Source organism: Watersipora subatra, chromosome 2, assembly GCF_963576615.1.
Source record: "Watersipora subatra chromosome 2, tzWatSuba1.1, whole genome shotgun sequence".
NCBI classification, from domain to species: Eukaryota; Metazoa; Bryozoa; class Gymnolaemata; order Cheilostomatida; family Watersiporidae; genus Watersipora; species Watersipora subatra.
In genome coordinates, this window is record NC_088709.1 from 75,095,068 (window position 1) to 75,115,728 (window position 20,661).

The window sequence follows — 20,661 nt, forward strand, 5'->3', positions numbered from 1 at the left end:
GTTCACTAAAAATGACCACCATAAAATACTAGAATTTCAACTTAAATCATGCTATTATATCTTTTAAACAGTTACATTTCTTACTACAAAAAAAAGAAACCTGCCCATCCTGTGATGCAGAAGATGCAGTTTGAAATCACATTACCTAATGGAACAGTCATCGATATAATGCTGGGAGACTTGACTAAGATGAAGTCAGATGCTGTTGTTAGTTCTTCGGGTGCTGACCTTTCCCACAAAGGTAAGTTGTCATCATCACTAACTTCTCAGAATCGTCTACTCTGATAAATTTGTTATGATAGATTGATAAATTCTAGTAGGTTATCAAGCAAATAACGCTTACAATTTCGATTATGATTTGGCTTTGCTCATTTACCGAAGCTTTTTCTAACTACGATAGGCTTTGTATTCTACCATTTTATTATACTTAAGGAAGAAAGCATTGCGATTAAAACTTTGTAAGCGCTATTAAAAATCTGACCAAAAGAATGGTTAATGGAAGAACCCAACTGCTCGGATTATTTTTAGATTTTTGTAGAGTCTGACAGTTTGAACACATTTTTAGTCAAAGCAAAGCTTGTAGCTCCTAATTTTGGGTAGCATTAAGAATAAATACATTAGGACGTTCCTGCAGCTAAATCTAACATTGCACTAAAGCCAAGATTGTTTACATTTTATGGAGAGAAGCACCTTATTTTAAAAATCAATATCTTTGCTGGCATGTCCTCAATTTTCCACTTTCCACTTCTCCCTGCTTTAATCAGCACCCATTTAATCATTTTGCTGTCATCAAGGATAGCAGGCTTCAGTCAATTAATAGAATATCAACACTTATTATAGCTAGATAATGCATACATAAACTGGTAGAAACTTGATATAACTGTGATATCTGGTAATAATTTATTGTTATACATTATCTGAGCATTAGAGTGAAGTTCCACTGATATTGGGAGAGATAATAAGTTCACTCAAATACCACCATCACTGAATTTAACACTCTAGTGCTTTTGAGGCAACCAAGATGCTAGTCAAAAGAGTTTGATAAACTGGGAGATACCTTTACTTTGTTATTTCAAGTAAGAGGTAGTCAGTTCATTGGTCTTAGACCTCTCTGCTGCCTTCATCGACTCGCATGGATTCACCTGCAGATTTGCTCAATACTTCTCCAGTATGCGTCAGCTTAAACTTGCGGGCAAAAAATATTGAAACTGTAGACAGGGTTGGCCGAACTGTAGCTAGTCAAAGTCACTGACAGCAACTGAAACTGTGCACATTGCATAAATCTCTAAAAATTTTATAATTGAATCGGACAATCGGGAAGTATCTCATCACAACTCTAAGTAAGATCTCAGTACACCTGCTTTTCCACTTTTAGGTAAGATATCAGATTACAGGATTTTATGTCTTAGACAAGTTTAGATATTTCACAGTATTTAGATGAAGCAGGAACAGGTACTGTTTTATGATTTGCTAGGAGGAGTGAGCAAGGCCATAGCTATTGCATGTGGTCGACAGTTTCAAGCTGAAGGAAAAGAGTTCATAAGAACTGATGGGTTGTTGAAGGAGGGAAGCACTTTTGTTCAGCCGTAAGTTTAACTATTTTTTATTCTGCATTTTCGGAATCCTTTCTATTATCACAGTAGACACTCCCACAAGGTAAATGATACATTCCAAAAAGATTTACGTTATAGGGATTGTATGTTATACTTGGAATATGCCTAAACTGTTCTAAGATTTTTTCAAACTCACCATCTTTGGCCCTTCAAAACAGAAAAAAACTAGACAAAACTTTTTAATCTAATGAATGTACAGTAACTATAGTATTATTGGTTTGTACCTACCACTTTTCTCCTTATTGTCACATTTTCAATCAATTTAGGAATCATTATTACAATGATTTCACAATAAGTTAAGGGGAGCGCACACCTTCAATGTCATTCAATGGAGGGCCTACATTGATTTTTTTCTCTTTTTTTTAGACAGCAAAGTCTGTTCTGCAGAGAAAAACTAATAAAATCATGTTCACAATGGCTAAAACATAGTAAAACAAATATATATTTTTACTATAATAAGAACGATGTCTCTCGGCCGATCCGAACCAGGGCTAGTAGTGGTTAGTGTAAAAGATAGCTTTCAACGATACTAGACTGCCAGGGTACTAGTATATATAATACAAATAACCCTGCATGTCGTTTTCTCTCTTAAGTGCGACAAGTGAGAAAGGGATACTACGGCAACTACGAGATTTTCATTATTTAAATCGAATTTGAAACCTTGAAACTTTGAACTTGAAACCTTGCACAGACTTAACACTTTACGTTATACGGAATCTTTTATGTGGTACGAAGCAAACAAAACTTTAGATAAATATTTACGTTATGTGGAATTAAAGTTATAGGAAGTATACATTTATAGAAGCGTCTATTGTAGTAAAACGTGACAGTTTTGCTATGTGAACCTGAAGAACATGAACAGGTAGCTGTAAATGCATACAATCTACAGAGATAGTGGAACAAGGAGAAATGAAACAAAGCGTTGAGGATGAAAACTCTCTGTTCAAATGTCTGTGTGTTTGCATGTGTCTGACCAAACGATTTGCTGTGTTTTGAAACTTTTCACGTTTTTCCAAAATTTTGTACTCTGCCAAATAGCATCGTCGAGAGTCTCGTCATAAAACTGCAGCTCTATATTTAGAAAGACAATGTGTACAATAATGATGGGAATACTTTATAAGCAATAGCTAGATATCTAATCACTACATAATATGAGTTTAGGAAGTTAATAGTTAGTCTTTAGTAAAGTTGGGAGATGTTTGAGCTGGAAAGAAGACAACTTAATATGAAGACAGAGATGATAACTCCAACAGATTTCTAGCAAAACGGGCCAGTAATATTAGATGGTTCTCTACAGCAATCATTCGCGTTAGTTGTTCTGTACTCAATGGTCCGGAACACAAGCACAAGTAAATAGTACAAATTCATGAGTGTACAAGCTAGTCAAGAGAAGATCCAAATTTTAGTTGTTTGTTTTGTGTTGTATCAGGATAATCTGTGTGTTGAGGCAGCATAGAAAACATGATCTGAAAAACATCACTTGCTGTTTTTCTAAAGGTTTAAAATCATTCATGTTAAATTAAATCTCGAAAGTAGGATAGACCTCTACTTGAAAATGACTCATTGATAAGTTGATTATATCTAGTTCACCACCTGTTTATTCTTCAATAAGTGTAACTATTGCTAAAACTAAACAAGTTCTCCTGTAAATGGGTTTACAACTCTGAGATTGAGGATTGCATCTTCTATAAACTGTGAATAATTCTCATCAACTGTGTAACTTTATTAACCTCCCCACCTCTAGCTATTCTTCCACCATCCTTATGTACTTTCTGGTGTTATATTTTGCTCACTAGGGTGTCAGGCTGGCTTAGTGGTATCATCTTTGACTATCAACCATGGTGTAGGTGGTTTGAGCCCTGCTTGATGCCGATCTGACAAGAAGCTCTCAGCAAGCTTTCAACCCTAAATTGCTAGGTCTTTCAGATCTAGATCTTAACTTGGAGGCCCCGTGTACCGCACTGACAACGTGGGCACGTTAAAAATCCACCTCTGTCCTTCGCACATTGGACAAGTGAAATGGCTACCTGGCTCTGTCAGACTGGACGTGTTGCAAAATGTATCCCTTCAGGTTAATCTGACAGTTCCAGAAGAAGCCCTTGATAAGTGTTAGGACCACCCAAGGTAGCTTATAAAAACCTAGTCCTGGCGGTGTGTTTCTCTACTAGAGAACACTACCAAGCGTTGTCACTACATGACAGAAGCATGCCATTACTATTCTCCTCACTCTCTCGGCTACGATTGCTGGCGTGAGTACATTAGCTCAGAAGCAATGTGATAACTGTTGCAGGGCTGATGGCGAACTAGCAAAAAATGGTGTGCGCTACGTCATCCATGCAATAGCCCCACTACCTAAGAAAGGTGCAGATGTTCAACAACTTTTAGTGAAGACTATCAGAGAAGCTCTCAAGGAAGCCGAAGAATTGAAGTGTAGAACTATTGCTTTCCCTGCTATTTGTGCAGGTAAGTTGATAGTTATTTTTGGATATAAAGACTTCCTGTCTGATTACTTCTTTTCAACCATTTATATGTGTTACTGTTGGTCCATTTGCTTGTTTTATGACGATTTTATATGTAATCTTGTTGAAGTTGTTTTATTGTGTTTTGCGTTTTAAAAATACGTTTTATGTTACTTATTAGCTTTTTTTATATATGATACTGTATCATTAATCTGTGAGTCAGTATTTGAAAGGTCAATGTTGTTTCATAATATGGTTTTCTTTTTTATGCTAGCCAACCTCGTGATAGTAATAAAATAAAGTTTTATTCTTGAATTATAAACTATGAATTGTGGCAGGCTTTTTTAAAGCTTTTTTCTTTGCATAGACTTCAATAGTTCTTAAACTTTTATTGACGGGAAGGTGAAATAGCAGAAGGTGATGTAACTATATAAATGTAGATGTCATCTAATAGTTACATCTGTGTTTTTTAAACTCAGATTTTGAGTGTCCTGTTCTTAATTTTACATTATGAGTGCTTCAACTATGATATTATTATTACATTATGTGCTTCAACTGCTCTTCTGTCAGCTTTTAAACACACTTTATCTAAAGTGTACAAATAGTAATATATATAATAATACATGAGTGAAAGCGTAAAATCAGAGCAGAGTGCTTAATGATAAAATCAGAGCAAGTTAAAATCAGTAAAGCAGACTATACCTTCAGATAAACACTTTATCTGAAGATTGCTCTTACCAAGCATGAAATTAATAGTAATAAAATGTTTTATTTAAAGTTATAGTTTGTTTTACTGATTTTATATAATAATGCATGTAGACTAAAAGAAAGAAAGTTTTGAGGGAATACTCGAAAGTCTGGATCATTAATTTACACAACATTTCTGGTTTAGTAGTAGCAGGTCTCATATTAGTTGAATGCTCACAATGGATATATTATGAATTCATTGACTGCTTTATGGCAATACCTGGTTCATAGTTATTTGGAGGTTGTATCGATTGCATTATCATATCGGGAATTCAACACTTCACTTGCTATTGGAAAATGTAATTTTGACTGTATTCAGAGAGTTAACAGTGTGATAAATAACTATACTAAACTAAGCTTGAAGGTTGACTGGCAACAAAATTCACATTACAGTTATTTGGTATCAAAATATTCACCATGTCTTACTCTGCTGTTTTGTAGGTGCAAAATATGTGGAAATGTTATTACAAGTTCTTCAAAGCTCAAAAACGAAAAGTTAATCGCAGCCATCATGAAAACGTCATGGTTGAAATCCCTTACCAAAACGGCTCAAATGGGACGTAAATTGAACACAATGGCTTTTTACACTTTGATGCAACCTTATTCGTCGAAATATTTTTACAAATATACTTCATGCATTCAATAAAACCATGTCTATTGTCCTTACGCGTCTATTTCATCATCATTGTAATGCTATCACTTTGAGCAATGATATCTCTAAACCTACCGTAAAAAATTGTTTAATTTTTTAACCTTTGCTCCAAGGAGTGCATATCATCCTCTGATAAACATGAGGAGCATGTTGGTCACCTTTGATAGTCGAAAAATTCTGCAGAAATTGTTCGCACCATTTGGCTGGAAATATGGGTCACATGATCAGATTACGACTAGATGATTAGAAAAAAAACTGAAACGAAACTGTAAAGTAGAGAGCATCCATATTTGATAAGGGCTTTTTGGTCAAACCCGAAGTGTTTGTCATAATCTAGTGCTACGAGACATTTATATTGAGCCTTTTATTGGCCTTTCAATTCATGTGATAACATCACGGTCAAAACAATAACTCCAATAGTTGAGTACGTCATGGAAATAAAGGGATTCCAAACAGAAGCCATCTTGTTCAAGTACGTCCCATTTGAGCCATTTTGGAAAGAGATTCTAATCTACAGCAGTTTTATGATGGCGGCGATTAACTGTACGTTTTTGAGCTTTTAAGAGGTTGTAATCACATTTCCACATATTTGGCACCTACAACACAACAGAGTAAGACATGATGAATCTTTTGATACCAAATAACTGTAATGTGAATTTTGTTGCAAGTCAACCTGTAATATAAAGACCAGCTGTTCTTTTCATCATTCTCATCAGTGAGGTATACCGTATAGTGAAAAGGGGCACAAACCCTAGCCGGGCTTGTGGAGTAACTTTCACCACAGCATTTGAAGGAGTTGCCTAGCATCATTTCAAAGTGGACAAGCTATAAAACCATTTACTTGGTAGAATGTTATGAAAGTAGTGCCAACCAGGCTAATGGTCAGCCGAAGCAAGCGTTAGGAGTGATGTAATCCACCTTCAGAAAGCCAGCTGCTAGGGCTTTAGTATTTATGAACTTATTTTTATTGCGTAAAGACAAGAGGTTGCTTAGTATGAGCACTAAATGAGACAGTTGTCAGATGTTTGTCTCCATGTTTTACCATAGATTATCCTCAGAGATTATTCTAATAGTAATAGCCTGTAAAAGTTATTTTAGACTTACAAGCTTCTCATTTGTTTACTTCCTTATTGTGAACTTGCCAAATAGCTCTGCTAACTCTGAAGTATATCCTAATACAAAAATGTGGGCAGGTTTGATGCTAGTTAAGGTGTACTTCTATGGAAAGTTGGGCAGTTGAGAAAATAATTTGAAGATCAGTGCCTCGCTTGGAGGTTTTCTGATATGCACATCTAGGCCTATTAAAAACATAAAATTAGAAAGGGGTCACATGTTATGAGTTGGTACATCTATTTAACTACTGCGTTGTTACCGTACATCTGGTTTAATTTTTACCAACTTATTTTGATTAGTAGCCAAGCAAGTATGAAGTACAGTTGTACAGTTGTGATACAGTTGATACCAATGCAATCAGCAATACAGTGAATTTTCCATGTTGCAGACTCTTACATGGTGTTTTTACAGGAGTTATGGGTGTGCCCATTGCTACTTGTGGACTCTGTTATTGGGTTGCTATGGCTAAGTTTTCTTCTAAAAACCCTGATCCTCACCTGAAGAAGATTTCCTTTGTTGTGGACAACTCTGGGTTTATGTTAGAGCTCTACAACATTCTGGCTGACATGTCTGCAAAAGGGAAAGCTGGTGCATCAAATCAGCATCAACAATAGAACTAAACTGAGGTAAGCTACTAATCTGTAATTGCTGGTGACCTAATGAACTGTCACATTTGTAAGCTCTTGCCATCATGCATTAATAGCAGACAAATTCTGTATTATAGAAACTGCCTGTTGTGTTCTAATCACACAGCAGATTCTTCTAAAGGCAGCGCCGGACCTGCGGACATTCTAAACCCACAACCAGCTACAAATATACATTATTCTTCCAAAAGATCAATTGTGGGCATGACTTATGACTATGCAAACAACATAGTGGCGAGCTTCTTTGCATACATGCAAACTGGCTTAGGTCATTCTTCTGAACATACTGATCAGTGGCTAAAACTGGAAACGGATAAGCCACTTTACTTTACAATCAGATAGAGCTGCTGCTGTTCCTAGATGTAGTGATGCTTGTGCTACTGTGAATACAGCTTTTGCAGTCAAGGGAGATGAAGCCACTGCTCTCACCGGTGGCAGATTTCTCTTAAGAAAATGTCACTGCAAATGGAGACACTGCCGCTAGAAGTAAATCGCTTGTAGCTTGTTTGAATAAAGATCCTGCATTCAAAACAGCTGCTGGAATTAAATCCACTGCCTCTGCTATTAGAAAATCCTGCCTGATAAGAATAGACGTCCTATTTGTCTGGATGAGCTTAGAGACTGTAAAGCCATGCCGTGCTCTCGCAATTTTTGTAAAGATTCTATCAGCCAATTTGTCACGACTTTCAAGGTTAATCGCCGCTTGACATGTCGATATCCAGCCACAATGCTAAAGGAAAACTGTCACTCATTGGATATCGCAGGGTATAGCGAATTATTTTATCACCAGTCTCCTAAGTGGGAGTTTTTTTCTTTTGTGTAATCCTATGAACTTACTCCGATATTGTTATTTTACATTTTATAATATTTATATTATATCTTTAGTTTGCTCGCGTAACAATAAATATAGTTGTGCCTGTTTTATTTTATCAATTAGTGAAAATATAGCATTCAACAAAAAATATAATTACAATATTGATTAAATAAAAGTAATAAACAAAAACCAAAAATTTATATGCTAGAAATGAGTGTTTTGCCATTAATTGCTACCATTACGACAAACCTGAAACACTGAGGGTTAAAGATATATCATTTCACAAGTGAGTTTAGCATTTTATTCCTGCATTAGTAGCACTAGTAGAGCAGTAACTGTTTAGAAGAAGCTCGCCCGTAGCTGGTTAGAAGCTTGCCCGTAGCTGGTTAGAAGCTTGCTAGTAGCTGGTTAGAAGTTTGATAGTAGCTGGTTAGAAGTTTGATAGTAGCTGGTTAGAAGCTTGCTAGTAGCTGGTTAGAAGCTTGCTAGCAGCTGGTAAGTGGAAGCTTGCTAGCAGCTGGCTAGTAGTAGCTTGCTGGCAGTTGGTTAGTAGTAGATCGCTACTAGTAGCTGGTTGGTATCTAGCAGTAGTATATAGAGAGCAGATCTACACACAAAAGTGACGGATCCAGCGGGGGGATAGAAAAAGGGGGTTGTGAATTAAATTGGCTAGGGGTGTAGATTGAATCGTGTGGAGTTGAATGAGATGTTGGGGTTTGGGGGGAAATTGTGGTGTAGAGTAGGGGGTTGAATTCGAGGGGTTACGGATCCGCTCCTGGCGTAATCGGCGGATTATCTGTGGATGAGTCATCCGATTAGCGGGGGATGAGTCATCCGATTAAACGCGGATTATCGCGGGATTAGTCGGGGGAATCGTCGCGGATTAGTCGGGCGAATCGTCGCCGATTATCGGTGGAATAGTGGGGGTGAATATCTGGGACATCGAGGGCTGGATGGTTTTCCGGAGTGGATCTCGCGGATTATCGAGGAGAGCGAGAGATTACCTACCGGATGAGTGAGGGGGTTAATATCTGGGACACCGAGGGGTTGATTTTCCGGAGATTGTTATATATTTGAAACATGGAATATATATGAGAAAGTGTTTATGTACAAAGTTATTTTTTGAAGATTTGATGATTTTGTAATGTTGAAGCTCTTGAATGGTTAAGAATTTTAAGGAATTTATTTTCGGTTTTTTTTTTTTTTTTTTTTTTGTATGTAAGATTGAAATTTGTTGGAGAAATTAATATGTTGAATGAAAGATCAGTTTTATTACAAAATTATTCACTTTAAAAGATATATTTATATGTATTATTCATTATTTCCATCATCATTTTGTTTCAATAAAAATAAAATAGTTTATGTTTAACTTGAAATATATGAAAGTATTCAAGTAGATAGGACACAATAAAGATAATATAGTATAAATGAAACATTGAATATATATATAAGAAAATGTTCATGTACAATCTTTATCAGTACTTTATAATAATTGTACATATACTTATTCTCTGTACTTTATTAACACACCTGATGATCTCTTACAGCACTTTATAATAATTGTACAAATACTTATTCTCAGTACTTTATTAACACTCCTAATGATCTCTTACAGCACTTTATAATAATTATACATATACTTATTCTCTGTACTTTATTAACACACCTGATGATCTCTTACAGCACTTTATAATAATTGTACATATACTTATTATCAGTACTTTATTAACACACCTGATGATCTCTTACTACACTTTATAATAATTGTACACATACTTATTATCTGTACTTTGTTAACACACCTGGTGATCTCTTACAGCACTTTATAATAATTGTACACATACTTATTCTCTGTACTTTATTAACACTCTTGATGATCTCTTACTACACTTTATAATAATTGTACATATACTTATTGTCTGTACTTTGTTAACACACCTGGTGATCTCTTACAGCACTTTATAATAATTGTACATATACTTATTCTCTGTACTTTATTAACACCCCTAATGATCTCTTACAGCACTTTATAATAATTGTACATATACTTATTCTCAGTACTTTATTAACACTCCTAATGATCTCTTACAGCACTTTATAATAATTATACATATACTTATTCTCTGTACTTTATTAACACACCTGATGATCTCTTACAGCACTTTATAATAATTGTACATATACTTATTCTCAGTACTTTATTAACACACCTGATGATCTCTTACTACACTTTATAATAATTGTACACATACTTATTATCTGTACTTTGTTAACACACCTGGTGATCTCTTACAGCACTTTATAATAATTGTACACATACTTATTCTCTGTACTTTATTAACACTCTTGATGATCTCTTACTACACTTTATAATAATTGTACACATACTTATTGTCTGTACTTTGTTAACACACCTGGTGATCTCTTACAGCACTTTATAATAATTGTACATATACTTATTCTCTGTACTTTATTAACACTCTTGATGATCTCTTACAGCACTTTATAATAATTGTACATATACTTAATATCTGTACTTTATTAACACTCTTGATGAACTCTTACAGCACTTTATAATAATTGTACATATACTTATTATCTGTACTTTAATAACACTCCTGATGATCTCTTACTACACTTTATAATAATTGTACATATACTTATTCTCTGTACTTTATTAACACTCCTGATGATCTCTGACAGCACTTTATAATAATTGTACATATACTTATTCTCTGTACTTTATTAACACTCTTGATGATCTTTTACAGCACTTTATAATAATTGTACATATACTTATTCTCTGTACTTTATTAATACTCCTGATGATCTCTTACAGCACTTTTTAATAATTGTACACATACTTATTCTCAGTACTTTATTAACACTCCTGATGATCTTTTACAGCACTTTAGAATAATTGTACACATACTTATTCTCTGTACTTTATTAACACTCTTGATGATCTCTTACTACACTTTATAATAATTGTACACATACTTATTCTCTGTATTTTATTAACACTCTTGATGGACTTTTACTACACTTTATAATAATTGTACAGATACTTATTCTCTGTACTTTTTACCACACCTGATGATCTCTTACAGCACTTTATAATAATTGTACATATACTTATTCTCAGTACTTTATTAACACTCTTGATGATCTCTTACAGCACTTTATAATAATTGTACATATACTTATTCTCAGTACTTTATTAACACTCTTGATGATCTCTTACAGCACTTTATAATAATTGTACACATACTTATTCTCAGTACTTTATTAACACTCCTAATGATCTCTTACAGTACTTTATAATAATTGTACATATACTTATTCTCTGTACTTTATTAACACTCTTGATGATCTCTTACAGCACTTTATAATAATTGTACACATACTTATTCTCAGTACTTTATTAACACTCCTGATGATCTCTTAATACACTTTATAATAATTGTACATATACTTATTCTCTGTACTTTATTAACACTCTTGATGATCTCTTACTACACTTTATAATAATTGTACATATACTTATTCTCAGTACTTTATTAACACTCCTGATGATCTCTTACAGCACTTTATAATAATTGTACATATACTTATTCTCAGTACTTTATTAACACTCTTGATGACCTCTTACAGTACTTTATAATAATTGTACATATACTTATTCTCTGTACTTTATTAACACTCTTGATGATCTCTTAATACACTTTATAATAATTGTACATATACTTATTCTCTGTACTTTATTAACACTCTTGATGATCTCTTACTACACTTTATAATAATTGTACATATACTTATTCTCAGTACTTTATTAACACTCCTGATGATCTCTTACAGCACTTTATAATAATTGTACATATACTTATTTTCAGTATTTTATTAACACTCTTGATGATCTCTTACAGCACTTTATAATAATTGTACATATACTTAATATCTGTACTTTATTAACACTCTTGATGAACTCTTACAGCACTTTATAATAATTGTACATATACTTATTATCTGTACTTTGTTAACACACCTGATGATCTCTTACAACACTTTATAATAATTGTACATATACTTATTCTCTGTACTTTATTAACACTCTTGATGATCTCTTACAGCACTTTATAATAATTGTACATATACTTAATATCTGTACTTTATTAACACTCTTGATGAACTCTTACAGAACTTTATAATAATTGTACATATACTTATTATCTGTACTTTAATAACACTCCTGATGATCTCTTACTACACTTTATAATAATTGTACATATACTTATTCTCTGTACTTTATTAACAATCCTGATGATCTCTGACAGCACTTTATAATAATTGTACATATACTTATTCTCTGTACTTTATTAACACTCTTGATGATCTCTTACAGCACTTTATAATAATTGTACATATACTTATTCTCTGTACTTTATTAATACTCCTGATGTTCTCTTACAGCACTTTATAATAATTGTACACATACTTATTCTCAGTACTTTATTAACACTCCTGATGATCTTTTACAGCACTTTAGAATAATTGTACACATACTTATTCTCTGTACTTTATTAACACTCTTGATGATCTCTTACTACACTTTATAATAATTGTACACATACTTATTCTCTGTATTTTATTAACACTCTTGATGGTCTATTACTACACTTTATAATAATTGTACACATACTTATTCTCTGTACTTTTTTACCACACCTGATGATCTCTTACAGCACTTTATAATAATTGTACATATACTTATTCTCAGTACTTTATTAACACTCTTGATGATCTCTTACAGCACTTTATAATAATTGTACATATACTTATTCTCTGTACTTTATTAACACTCCTGATCTTTAATTAAATTAAACTAGTAGACTTGCTAGCATCACATTCTAACTGATATCTTCAAAATATGGAAAAGACTGTGAAGTGATATATAATACACAATCTTTCGATAAAATCATGACAAAATACTTTTGGTAAAGAGAACCCTGTTATCATTCATCAATCTTTGAGAGAATAAATAATACATACTACATTTATTCAAAACAATACATATATTCATTTTCTTTATATTCTCTTCAAAACGAATACTTACCTATACCTACCTTAGTACAATTCCTCCATCTGTCCATTGGGCCTTCTTTTTTTTTTGCTCATCCCTCTATTTACTGGGCAAGAGACTGTTATGGAATGGTTAAGCCAAACCAAACAGGAGAATTCCATAGGCAAGCCTAGGAAAACACTCAGGTCGATTGCCAAGGCGCTTGTCCACACGACAGCCTGAACACAGCGACACTCAACGAACTTAATCGCGAGTAGCCGGCTAACAGAATTCTAGCTGAAGCATACAAGCCTTATGGTATCAACGCTCGATTGCCCCAAAATCTCAATCTGTATATAAGTAGGCATCAGGAGCAGGACTAAGTGATGAAAAGGAAAATTACACTGAGCAAGCTTCTTATACAGAGTATTGAAGAATAGTGGCGTATCCAACAGAATCAATGAAGCGAAAATAGTAAACAGATTTTCGCGAAATTGAATTTCGCGACAGTGAATTTCGCGAAATTACACATTATATATATATATTATATGGTCATCTTTCGCGAAATTGAATTTCGCGAAAGTGAATTTCGCGAAATTACACATTATATATATTATATTGTCAACTTTCGCGAAATTGAATTTCGCGAAAGTGAATTTCGCGAAATTGGATTTCGCGAAATTACACATTATATATATTATATAGTCAACTTTCGCGAAATTGAATTTCGTGAAAGTGAATTTCACGAAATTGGACTTCGCGAAATTGGATTTCGCGAAATTACACATATATATTATATAGTCAACTTTCGCGAAATTGAATTTCGCGAAAGTGAATTTCGCGAAATTGGATTTCGCGAAATTACACATATAATATATATGTGTAATTTCACGAAATCCAATTTCGCGAAATCCAATTTCGCGAAATTCACTTTCGCGAAATTCAATTTCGCGAAAGTTGACTATATAATATATATAATGTGTAATTTCGCGAAATTCACTTTCGCGAAATTCAATTTCGCGAAAATCTGTTTACTATTTTCGCTTCATTGATTCTGTTGGATACGCCACTATTCTTCAATACTCTGTATAAGAAGCTTGCTCAGTGTAATTTTCCTTTTCATCACTTAGTCCTGCTCCTGATGCCTACTTATATACAGATTGAGATTTTGGGGCAATCGAGCGTTGATACCATAAGGCTTGTATGCTTCAGCTAGAATTCTGTTAGCCAGCTACTCGCGATTAAGTTCGTTGAGTGTCGCTGTTTTCAGGCTGTCGTGTGGACAAGCGCCTTGGCAATCGACCTGAGTGTTTTCCTAGGCTTGCCTATGGAATTCTCCTGTTTGGTTTGGCTTAACCATTCCATAACAGTCTCTTGCCCAGTAAATAGAGGGATGAGCAAAAAAAAAAAGAAGGCCCAATGGACAGATGGAGGAATTGTACTAAGGTAGGTATAGGTAAGTATTCGTTTTGAAGAGAATATAAAGAAAATGAATATATGTATTGTTTTGAATAAATGTAGTATGTATCATTTATTCTCTCAAAGATTGATGAATGATAACAGGGTTCTCTTTACCAAAAGTATTTTGTCATGATTTTATCGAAAGATTGTGTATTATATATCACTTCACAGTCTTTTCCATATTTTGAAGATATCAGTTAGAATGTGATGCTAGCAAGTCTACTAGTTTAATTTAATTAAAGATCAGGAGTGTTAATAAAGTACAGAGAATAAGTATATGTACAATTATTATAAAGTGCTGTAAGAGATCATCAAGAGTGTTAATAAAGTACTGAGAATAAGTATATGTACAATTATTATAAAGTGCTGTAAGAGATCATCAGGTGTGGTAAAAAAGTACAGAGAATAATTATGTGTACAATTATTATAAAGTGTAGTAAAAGACCATCAAGAGTGTTAATAAAATACAGAGAATAAGTATGTGTACAATTATTATAAAGTGTAGTAAGAGATCATCAAGAGTGTTAATAAAGTACAGAGAATAAGTATGTGTACAATTATTCTAAAGTGCTGTAAAAGATCATCAAGAGTGTTAATAAAGTACTGAGAATAAGTATGTGTACAATTATTATAAAGTGCTGTAAGAGAACATCAGGAGTATTAATAAAGTACAGAGAATAAGTATATGTACAATTATTATAAAGTGGTGTAAGAGATCATCAAGAGTGTTAATAAAGTACAGAGAATAAGTATATGTACAATTATTATAAAGTGCTGTCAGAGATCATCAGGATTGTTAATAAAGTACAGAGAATAAGTATATGTACAATTATTATAAAGTGTAGTAAGAGATCATCAGGAGTGTTATTAAAGTACAGATAATAAGTATATGTACAATTATTATAAAGTTCTGTAAGAGTTCATCAAGAGTGTTAATAAAGTACAGATATTAAGTATATGTACAATTATTATAAAGTGCTGTAAGATATCATCAAGAGTGTTAATAAAGTACTGAGAATAAGTATATGTACAATTATTATAAAGTGCTGTAAGAGATCATCAGGCGTGTTAATAAAGTACTGAGAATAAGTATATGTACAATTATTATAAAGTGTAGTAAGAGATCATCAAGAGTGTTAATAAAGTACAGAGAATAAGTATATGTACAATTATTATAAAGTGTATTAAGAGATCATCAAGATTGTTAATAAAGTACAGAGAATAAGTATATGTACAATTATTATAAAGTACTGTAAGAGGTCATCAAGAGTGTTAATAAAGTACTGAGAATAAGTATATGTACAATTATTATAAAGTGCTGTAAGAGATCATCAGGAGTGTTAATAAAGTACTGAGAATAAGTATATGTACAATTATTATAAAGTGTAGTAAGAGATCTTCAAGAGTGTTAATAAAGTACAGAGAATAAGTATATGTACAATTATTATAAAGTGTATTAAGAGATCATCAGGAGTGTTAATAAAGTACTGAGAATAAGTATGTGTACAATTATTATAAAGTGCTGTAAGAGATCATCAAGAGTGTTAATAAAGTACAGAGAATAAGTATATGTACAATTATTATAAAGTACTGTAAGAGATCATTAGGAGTGTTAATAAAGTACTGAGAATAAGTATGTGTACAATTATTATAAAGTGCTGTAAGAGATCATCAAGAGTGTTAATAAAGTACTGAGAATAAGTATATGTACAATTATTATAAAGTGCTGTAAGAGATCATCAAGAGTGTTAATAAAGTACTGAGAATAAGTATATGTACAATTATTATAAAGTGCTGTAAGAGATCATCAGGTGTGGTAAAAAAGTACAGAGAATGAGTATGTGTACAATTATTATAAAGTGTAGTAAAAGTCCATCAAGAGTGTTAATAAAATACAGAGAATAAGTATGTGTACAATTATTATAAAGTGTAGTAAGAGATCATCAAGAGTGTTAATAAAGTACAGAGAATAAGTATGTGTACAATTATTCTAAAGTGCTGTAAAAGATCATCAGGAGTGTTAATAAAGTACTGAGAATAAGTATGTGTACAATTATTATAAAGTGCTGTAAGAGATCATCTGGAGTATTAATAAAGTACAGAGAATAAGTATATGTACAATTATTATAAAGTGCTGTAAAAGATCATCAAGAGTGTTAGTAAAGTACAGAGAATAAGTATATGTACAATTATTATAAAGTGCTGTCAGAGATCATCAGGAGTGTTAATAAAGTACAGAGAATAAGTATATGTACAATTATTATAAAGTGTAGTAAGAGATCATCAGGAGTGTTATTAAAGTACAGATAATAAGTATATGTACAATTATTATAAAGTGCTGTAAGAGTTCATCAAGAGTGTTAATAAAGTACAGATATTAAGTATATGTACAATTATTATAAAGTGCTGTAAGAGATCATCAAGAGTGTTAATAAAGTACAGAGAATAAGTATATGTACAATTATTATAAAGTGCTGTAAGAGATCATTAGGGGTGTTAATAAAGTACAGAGAATAAGTATATGTACAATTATTATAAAGTGCTGTAAGAGATCACCAGGTGTGTTAACAAAGTACAGATAATAAGTATGTGTACAATTGTTATAAAGTGTATTAAGAGATCATCAAGAGTGTTAATAAAGTACAGAGAATAAGTATGTGTACAATTATTATAAAGTGCTGTAAGAGATCACCAGGTGTGTTAACAAAGTACAGATAATAAGTATGTGTACAATTATTATAAAGTGTAGTAAGAGATCATCAGGTGTGTTAATAAAGTACTGAGAATAAGTATATGTACAATTATTATAAAGTGCTGTAAGAGATCATCAGGTGTGTTAATAAAGTACAGAGAATAAGTATATGTATAATTATTATAAAGTGCTGTAAGAGATCATTAGGAGTGTTAATAAAGTACTGAGAATAAGTATTTGTACAATTATTATAAAGAGCTGTAAGAGATCATCAGGTGTGTTAATAAAGTACAGAGAATAAGTATATGTACAATTATTATAAAGTACTGATAAAGATTGTACATGAACATTTTCTTATGTATATATTCAATGTTTCATTTATACTATATTATCTTTATTGTGTCCTATCTACTTGAATACTTTCATATATTTCAAGTTAAACATAAACTATTTTATTTTTATTGAAACAAAATGATGATGGAAATAATGAATAATACATATAAATATATCTTTTAAAGTGAATAATTTTGTAATAAAACTGATCTTTCATTCAACATATTAATTTCTCCAACAAATTTCAATCTTACATACAAAAAAATACAAAAAAAAAACCGAAAATAAATTCCTTAAAATTCTTAACCATTCAAGAGCTTCAACATTACAAAATCATCAAATCTTCAAAAAATAACTTTGTACATAAACACTTTCTCATATATATTCAATGTTTCAAATATATAACAATCTCCGGAAAATCAACCCCTCGGTGTCCCAGATATTAACCCCCTCACTCATCCGGTAGGTAATCTCTCGCTCTCCTCGATAATCCGCGAGATCCAATCCGGAAAACCATCCAGCCCTCGATGTCCCAGATATTCACCCCCACTATTCCACCGATAATCGGCGACGATTCGCCCGACTAATCCGCGACGATTCCCCCGACTAATCCCGCGATAATCCGCGTTTAATCGGATGACTCATCCCCCGCTAATCGGATGACTCATCCACAGATAATCCGCCGATTACGCCAGGAGCGGATCCGTAACCCCTCGAATTCAACCCCCTACTCTACACCACAATTTCCCCCCAAACCCCAACATCTCATTCAACTCCACACGATTCAATCTACACCCCTAGCCAATTTAATTCACAACCCCCTTTTTCTATCCCCCCGCTGGATCCGTCACTTTTGTGTGTAGATCTGCTCTCTATATACTACTTCTAGCTAGTAGCTGATTAGTAGCTTGCTAGCAGCTGGTTAGCCAATTTAGTTTAGCTAGTATGCTTATCTGTATGCTTATAACTTTTACAGGTTGCTCTTGCTACCCAGGTGTTATCTGCATCAGTGGCTGATTCTCTAATTACTCTGGAAGAGTTAATTTGCCACAGTTTCCAGACTGTGATGCCACAGGTGAGTTTATTCAGGTTAGTGCATGTGAGTCTATTTTCCCATGTGTAACTGCAATTTGATACCGCAGAGATTTGATATTGGAAATTTTGATGTCATGCATGGCAGTGTGATCACAGTTGTAATAATGTAGGTTAACTTTTAAGTTTTAGATATTAAAATTTAGCCAATGTTAGTAAATGTGGTTTTCTGTTGTGTTTCTGCAGAAAGTTGATAGACTATTTGATATACTCAATAGACGGTCAGTTGCAGGCCGTGGCTATAAATGGCCTATACGGTTGTCTAGTATGGACTCTCTAACTCCATTTTTACTAGACACAAAGACATATCATATGAGTTTGAGAACAATGGATGATACACCTTTATACAACACTAGGCGGCACTACATTTTTTTGTTGAAATTGTTTCTTGTTTTACTGTTCGTTTCCTATCTCTTCGCTATGGTCGAAATAAACTCAAATACTAATTCAAGTTTTGGATTGAATCAGAATTGCACACCTAATATTCTGGTAATGATCTATTGTTTGGTGACCTGATATAGTCTGTTTTTTTTTCACAATATTTCAGTTTGTTTCTATGACTAAATATTCTTCGTTTATTGTTCCCTTTTCTAGTTTATGATCTTTGTGTGTGTATTTTTCTGCTTTTTAGTTTTCTAGACTAGCAGCTGCATCATGTCGTGTGGTGCAATATTATTGCATAATTATTATAAGCCTGCATTCATTTGTATTGATTTACAGTAGGGGTGCCCAAATGTCTTTAATTGAGGACCGATATTTAATATATTTGAGAATTTTGGTAGGCCACAAGATGTATAATGATATGAACTGAAGTTGTACATGAGTTTAAAAACATTACTGGATATCTATAACTATATATATTATATTACTTTACAATTACATCCACATGTCAATAACAAATTATGTTTAGTGGTCTTTAGTGTATATGGAATACAGATTATGTGAGAGAAATACTCTACATAAAGCTTTACAAACCAGCCTAAAATGGGTTGCACTCCAAATATGTGCAAAAAGTAATTTTCTGGGGACCTTGTAAGGTGGGCCACGCTAAATTTGATAGTGGGCCCCCACAGGCCGTTATTTGAGCATTACTCATTTACAGTAAAAAAAATGAACAATGTTTATGTATTGACATATTTTGGTGGTTTGTTTGTAGGCATGTTTGCATTACTGGATTGGTGTGTGTTGTTGATGCAAAGCTCGGTTTAGTTGAGAAGCTACTGAGGCCTGGTCATTTAGATTACCTGCTGATGTACAAGTTCTGACAAGACCATCTAGAGTTTCTCTTTAATGCTGTGCGGAGGTGTGGTATGTAGTACAGTGCTTGTTAATTCATCTCATCCAAGTATAGCTGAAAACGCACATAATATGCTTTGCAGTATGTGATCTCACCTGCTGGGTGTAGCTTTTCAGACCACACGCTGCTTTCAAGCAAAATAGATCAAGTGGGCAAATCAAGGAAGATACAAAAAATGATATCACCAAGCTTCAAGATAATGGGCGCCAAAATCTACATATAATTAATTCATATATTGCTGAACACCATGATATTGCTCGACTATGAATCTATTTTCTTGGTATGTTTGATTGTAATGGGAACATTTTGGCTGGTACCTTAACTGCCTAACATTTTTCTTTTAAAAATAATTATTATTCAGTCCATATTTTAGCACCATTTCCATTTTGTTTCCAATTGCAACAAAGAATAACTGTTATTATTTCAAGAGGCTGGAACAACAAGCAATCAGTAGAGCAATTCTAGCATATCTTTAGGTGCTTGGTTACAAGATGTGGTATTACACCAGGAGCTACTGGTAATGTCAGATCTATGGATGACACTGCATTGTTTCTTCTACCTATGTGTCACCAACTGTTGGTAGTGAAGATTATGTTGAAGATGTTATTGACAGACAAACTATGCTTCCCATAAGAATGCTTAACATTACATCACATCCTATTCTTAGTAACATTGTTGTATATTT

General features: G+C 33.2%; 1 protein-coding gene across 3 annotated transcripts; it reads left to right on the plus strand.

Annotated features, from left to right (window-relative positions):
- The first annotated feature begins 76 nt into the window (after nucleotides 1–76).
- Nucleotides 77–18,673, plus strand: LOC137387833 (macro domain-containing protein DR_2288-like). Of its 3 annotated transcripts, none has more exons than XM_068074346.1 (5): nucleotides 77–241; nucleotides 1,475–1,586; nucleotides 3,904–4,076; nucleotides 6,996–7,210; nucleotides 18,564–18,673. In XM_068074346.1, exons 1-4 carry the CDS (start codon nucleotides 115–117, stop codon nucleotides 7,196–7,198), a joined length of 615 nt encoding a protein of 204 aa, XP_067930447.1. In that variant the 5' UTR covers nucleotides 77–114; the 3' UTR covers nucleotides 7,199–7,210; nucleotides 18,564–18,673. The 3 variants fall into 3 exon arrangements, with proteins under 3 accessions (XP_067930447.1, XP_067930446.1, XP_067930445.1); XM_068074345.1 differs by lacking the exon at nucleotides 18,564–18,673 and adding an exon at nucleotides 7,291–8,152; XM_068074344.1 differs by lacking the exon at nucleotides 18,564–18,673 and adding an exon at nucleotides 7,309–8,152.
- Nucleotides 18,674–20,661: the final 1,988 nt, after the last annotated feature.

Coding starts and splice junctions, on each gene's coding strand:
- LOC137387833 (XM_068074346.1), top strand. CDS start 115: ATGCAGAAGATGCAGTTTGAAATCACATTACCTAATGGAACAGTCATC. Junction 242..1,474: donor TGCTGACCTTTCCCACAAAG/GTAAGTTGTCAT, acceptor ATGATTTGCTAG/GAGGAGTGAGCAAGGCCATA. Junction 1,587..3,903: donor GGAAGCACTTTTGTTCAGCC/GTAAGTTTAACT, acceptor TAACTGTTGCAG/GGCTGATGGCGAACTAGCAA.